Source organism: Chelonia mydas, chromosome 20, assembly GCF_015237465.2.
Source record: "Chelonia mydas isolate rCheMyd1 chromosome 20, rCheMyd1.pri.v2, whole genome shotgun sequence".
NCBI lineage: Eukaryota > Metazoa > Chordata > Testudines > Cheloniidae > Chelonia > Chelonia mydas.
The window spans coordinates 9,163,061-9,168,752 of NC_051260.2; the positions used below are offsets into that span (position 1 = coordinate 9,163,061).

Here is a 5,692-nt window from a genome sequence, read left to right on the forward strand (position 1 = left end):
CCGGGGAAGTTGGCAGGCGCGGGCTGGCGGGGCCGGGCTGGCGGATGCCCAGAGCCGGGGCCGGCCCGGAGCCCGAACGAGGAGCCCGGGGCCCGGAACAGCCCCCACCCCGGTGGGTGCATTTACCGGGGCCGGGGGGGTGATAGCGGCCCCGGGGGATGCTCGGCCCCAGGGCTCCAGGCAGGATCGTGGGGGGAGCCCCGGGAGGACAGAGCCGGGTTCGTGCAGCGCCGGGCACAGCAGCTCCTGAGCCCCCCCCCAGCCCTCCAGCCAGTGATGAGCAAGGCGGGGCGGGGGTCGCTGCCGGATTGGGCGGGGCAGCCAGGGGCTCAAGGGTAAGGGGTGGGGGGCAGGGGAAGTAAACGGGGATAGCACCCTAGGGTGCTCCTGGCGGGGTTTAGTTCTTCAGGCACCTGCTGCGCACACACACTGCTGGCTACCGCTGGAGACGGGAGGAGCAGATGCAGCCAGGTATTTTTGTTTGAATTGCTTACTTCGTTGTTATCCCCGGTGGAGTGGTCCCCACCCAGTCTCTGCTCTAACCACTAGACCCGACCCCCTTCCCCAGCTGGGGATAGAACCCAGGAGTCCTGACTCCCAGTTCCCCTGCTCTATCTAACCTCGTGGTTTTCTGGTGACCCAGTTAAAGAAAATCTTTGATGTCTGCGACCCAAAGGAGCTGGGGATGAGGAGTTTGAGCTGTGGGAGGGGGCCAGGGCTCTGGGCTGGGGGTGCAGGCTCTGCAGTGGGGCCAGGGATGAGGGGTTTGGGGTGCAGGAGCGGGCTCTGGGCTTGGGGGGGGGGCTCAGGGCTGGGGCAGAGGGCTGGGGTGCGGGAGGGCGGGAGGGGTGTAGGCTCCGGGAAGCACTTACCTCAGGCGGCTCCCAGAAATAGTGGCATGTCCCCCCTCTAGTTCCTATGCTCTTGCCCGCAGGCACCACCCCTCCAGCTCTCATTGGCCGGGAACCGGTGAGGAGTGCGGAGCCGGTGCTTGGGACGGGGGCAGCACGCAGAGCCCCGTGGCCCTCCACCTAGGAGCCGGACCTGCTGCTGGCTGCGTCTGGGGCGCAGCGCGGTGTCAGAACAGGTAGGCACTAGCCGGCCTTAGCCGGGCAGCGCCGCTGACGGGACTTTTAACCACTCGGTTGGCGGTGCTGACCAGAGCCACTGCGACCCACTGGTCTAACCCACTAGACCCACTTCCCTACCAGCTGTAGGGATAGAACCCAGGAGTCCTGACTCTGAATTCCACCCTGCTCTAACCACTAGACTGCACCTCCTCCCCAAAGCTGGGATAGAATCCAGGAGTCCTGATTCCCAGCCCCCCTGCTCTAGCTAACCCACTAGACCACACGTCCCTCGCAGCTCTAGGGCTAGAACCCAGGAGTCCTGACTTAGCTCCCTGCTCTAACCACTAATCCTATGCCCCCTCTTGCTCTGCAGCCTGCCCGAATAATGGCCTATCCACACACACACACACGCGCGCGCGCACGTGCCAGCATCTTACCGCCCCACCTCCCAGCGCTCTTTACATCCAGGGGCTTGTCTCTTGCTTTCCAGACGGGGTGGCCAGCCTGCATCCCAGGGGCTCTTTCCCTGCTGTGAGTGTCCTGGCGAGCCAAGAAGAGGCAGGGGGAGCTATGCAGAAATGCCAGTGCTGCCCTGGCTCCTCCTCGTGGTTCTCTGCCGCTGTGGCGGCCTGGCATGTCCTGAGGGCTGCCGCTGCCCGCTGGAGAGCAGGGTAGTGAGATGCACCCACGGGCAGCTGAGGGAGATCCCCCAGGGCATCCCCCGCGACACCCGCGTGCTCTACCTGGACTCCAACGAGATCACCGGCCTCCCGGACGGTGCCTTGCGGGAGCTGCGCCAGCTGCAGGAACTCTACCTCTCTGACAACCTGATTGAGAACATCTCCCTAGCCGCCTTCGGGGAGCTGGGCAGCCGTTTGCAGCTGCTGGACCTCTCCAATAACCGGCTCCGGCAGCTGGGCCCCGCCGAGGCTGCCTCCGCCCTGCGGGCCAAGATGCGCCTCTACGGCAACCCGTGGCACTGCGGCTGCTCCCTGCAGAAGCTGCTGGAGGCCCTGCCCCTGGAGGCCGAGACCCTGGAGGACGTGGTGTGTGCCAGCGCGGCCCGGGAGGAGTACGCCGGCCAGCCCTTCGCCCTCCTGCTCAACACCGGCATCGACTTCTGCAGCGTCCAGCAGAGGACCACGGACGTGGCCATGCTGGTCACCATGTTCTGCTGGTTTACAGTGCTCATCGCCTACGTGCTCTACTACGTTCAGAGGAACCAGGCCGAAACCCGCAGGCACCTGGAGTATCTCAAATCCCTGCCCATCAAGCAGCCGAGTCCAGAGGAGGAGGAGATGGAGGAAGACACGCTCAGTACCATCCTCTGACCCAGCCTCTTTGCGGTGGGTGGCAGCTGTATTTAAAAGGGGAAGGTTTTGACTTTGAACCATGATGGCTGAAAAACCCATACAGAGTATGCTGGAAGGATTAGAGAGGAAGGTTGGCCTTGTGGTGGTTGGGCCAGGAGAGACCTGGGTTCAATTTCTTATTCTGCCACAGACTTCCTGTGATACTTTGGGCAAGTCACTTAGCGTCTGTGTGCCTCAGTTCCCCCATCTGTACCTTAGGGCTTGTCTACACGGGGAAGTTATTCCAGAATAAAGTAGGGCATGAATCTGAAGCACAGCAGCTGTGCTGGACCAAGAGTGTCCACATGGGGAGTTTTCTGGACTAGCTTATTCTGCAGTAGCTATTCCGGTCAATTTCCCCATGTAGACAAGGCCTACGGCAGGTAGGGTTGATAACTAGCTAAGCCCTAGAGCTCAAAACATAATCGCTAATGGGGAATCATCAATGCATGGGGAGTGTTTCCAGCCAAGATCAGTTCTTGGCTCGGTGCCATTCACTATTCAGCCATTGGGCAGGAAATGGGGAATCACTGCCAATAAAGTTTGCAGGTTGTTAAATCATGATGAAGACAGGACTGTGAGAGACAGCGATGAAGATAACCTGGGCACCTTTAACACCTGGCTGAATGCCTGGTCTGACACAGAGGCACAAAGAAGATAGGTGTCACCGGCTCGTCCTGGGAATAAGAGTCTGAAAAGGATGTGGGGAGCTCATGGTGGAAACCAGCTGAACATGAGCTCCCGGTGCGGTGGCTGAGGAGACATCCATAGTCCTTGGATGTACAAAGCAGGGGAGTCGGAGTAGGAAGGTGGTATTATCTCGGTGCATAGCATTGGCCAGGGCATTACTGGATACTGTGTCCAGTCCTGGCGTCCACTCTTCAAAGAGGAGGATGGAAAAAATGATGATTTAGACAAGAGCTGCAAGAATGATTCAAGTTCTGGAAAACCTGCCTCGGAGCGAGAGGCTGATGGAGCTCAATTTATTTAGCTTATTATTCAAGAGGTGAAGAAGCAATCCGATGATGGTCTAGAAGCACCTGCAGGGGGGTGGAGATGTTCAGAACTAGGAGGTTAATTTTAAACCCCAAAATCCTTTATTTAGGCACCAAAGTAAAGGTCCTGATTTTCAAAAGGAAGGGCTGGGAAGGGAGCTGCGAGTTACTAGCATAGACAACTGTGTTCTTCCTGCTGAATTGTAGCTGGTTTTTAAAACTCAGACTGAATAAACTCCAAACTCTGCGTTCTTCTTGGAGTGCGTGTTCATGTCAATTGCAATCAGGTGTATGCGCGTGCATGGTAGCCAGAAGATTTTTCACCGAGCAGCATCCGTCGGGTCAGTCTGGGCCCCCCCTGGAGTTCTGCCTTCATGGCGCTCGATATAGAACCCTGCCCCCGCCAGCCCCCCCTTCAGTTCCTTCTTGCCGCCAGTGACGGAGGCTGGAACTTCCCGTAGCCCTTGCTTTAGCAAGCATGTTCAGCAGTTCTTTGTATATAGTTTATCTCAGTAGTTTTAGTTAGTAGCTAGTGATTAGAGTTGTTAGGGGTCCCTCCGCCCCTTTTGACTCCCCAGAGCCGTGGTATGCTGCGGTCCCCAGGGTTTAAAAACGGTGTGGTCTGCGCAAAGCGCATGCCGAAGAGCGATCCACACTCTTCATGCTTATGGTGCCTAGGGGAGGGTCACCAAAAGGATCGCTGTCAGATCTGCTGCGAGGTCCACCCTAGAACTCTTAAAGAAAGGGAGCAGCGGCTTAAAGCGATCCTCACACAACTCTACACCCCAATTCGGCACCGGGCTCCGGGGACCCGGCTCCTAACACGTCCTCATCGACGCAGAGCGCCCCGGTGCCGTCATCAAGTTTGGTGCTGAGAAAGGACTTGTCCCGGGACACTCGGTACCGGCATGGCACCTCCCGAGGCCCAGCGGAGAGCAGGCTCTGATCTCACTTGCCAGTGCCTCAGAAGAAAAAGAAGCCGGACAGTCGGTCACCTCTGGCTAAACCTAGAGAAGTGAGACCCCAGGCGGGCCACAGCTCCGGATCCTCTGTCAGGGCCGCGTGGACTCCTGCCCAGGCAAGGCAGTTGAGTTCCAGGTCACTGCTGGCTTTCCTGGTTAGTCACAGGGTTTCAGTTTGATTGCACTCTGGCCAGGCTGGCTGATAATCCAAGCCGCCTTCCCTTTCTCCAGGGGCAGGGTATGAGCCATGAACTCCCATGTCTGTTTAGGTGTGTAGATACCCTCATAAGCCAAGTCCCACTCCTGGCGTGAGAGTAACTAGGAAGTCCCAGAGTGTCAGCGGGGCCCCTCTTCTGTCGGCCTGGCCCGAGGCTGGGTGATTTCATGTGGCAGCGAGGGGCTGCCGGTCAGAACCAGCAAGCTGGGCCCAGCCTCTCCTCTGGTGACCCATCTCCACTGGGGTGAAGGGCAGCAGGGGAGGGGGTTATGTGGCAGGGGGCAGGAATTGAAGGTTGGACGGGCTGGGAGTTGGTGTGCAGGGAGAGGGGTGGGAGTCAGGTTGTCGGGGCGAGAGGGGGCAGGAGTTGGGGGACGAAGGGATAGGGAGTGCGGTCAGGGGAAGCAGTGGTAGAAGCCGGAGTGGGCCTTGGAGTTTTGGGAAGGGCACAGGATGTGTCAGGGGGGTGGGGGGCAGGGGAGGGTGTGTGAGGAGAGAGTCATGGGGTGGGAGGAGGCAGAGCGGATGGGAACGGCGGGAACATAATCTGGGGGATTAACAATGAAACCACCATAAATCCCTCTCCTCTAATCCCTGCTTTTCAGGGGTGCAAGTCAGGCCCATCTGCCCCTCCGCCACCACTTTCCAGCCAGTCGTTCTCATCCACGTGTGCGCGCTGCTGCTCCTCAGCAGGCGAGAGCAGGAGCAGAACGAAGAGCTTGCCTGCTGAGAGCGTCTTTCATCCCAAATAACCGTAAAATGCTTTGCAAGTACACACCTCGCTCCCCCTGAGCCTGAAATGCAGCCAGCCCTGGGGAGGAACAGGGCCACTGTTTTAACAGCTCACAGCCACACTATGGGACAAGTTAGGGGAGGAGAAACTGGAAGGGGACCGGCACTTGGCTGGGATGCTGGTATTTCATACCCTCTGCCTCTTGGAACAAGAAGAGCCAGGAGGAGGCAGGGCCCTGAGCTTTGCAGCTCAGCTGAGACACTAGACGCTTGGTTTTCTTTTTAATTTCTCCAGGCTGGCAAGGGTTTTAAGGCGATTACGGCTGAACCAAATGGCATCTTTCCTGACTCACTTTGGATGCTG

General features: G+C 58.5%; 1 protein-coding gene across 1 annotated transcript; it reads left to right on the forward strand.

Moving 5' to 3' along the window:
* The first annotated feature begins 337 nt into the window (after positions 1-337).
* LOC102936834 (leucine-rich repeat-containing protein 3) lies at positions 338-3,667 on the forward strand. Its single transcript, XM_007065780.4, has 3 exons — positions 338-471; positions 935-1,087; positions 1,561-3,667. The coding sequence occupies exon 3, from the start codon at positions 1,649-1,651 to the stop codon at positions 2,399-2,401; it is 753 nt and encodes a 250-aa protein (XP_007065842.1). The 5' UTR covers positions 338-471; positions 935-1,087; positions 1,561-1,648; the 3' UTR covers positions 2,402-3,667.
* Positions 3,668-5,692: the final 2,025 nt, after the last annotated feature.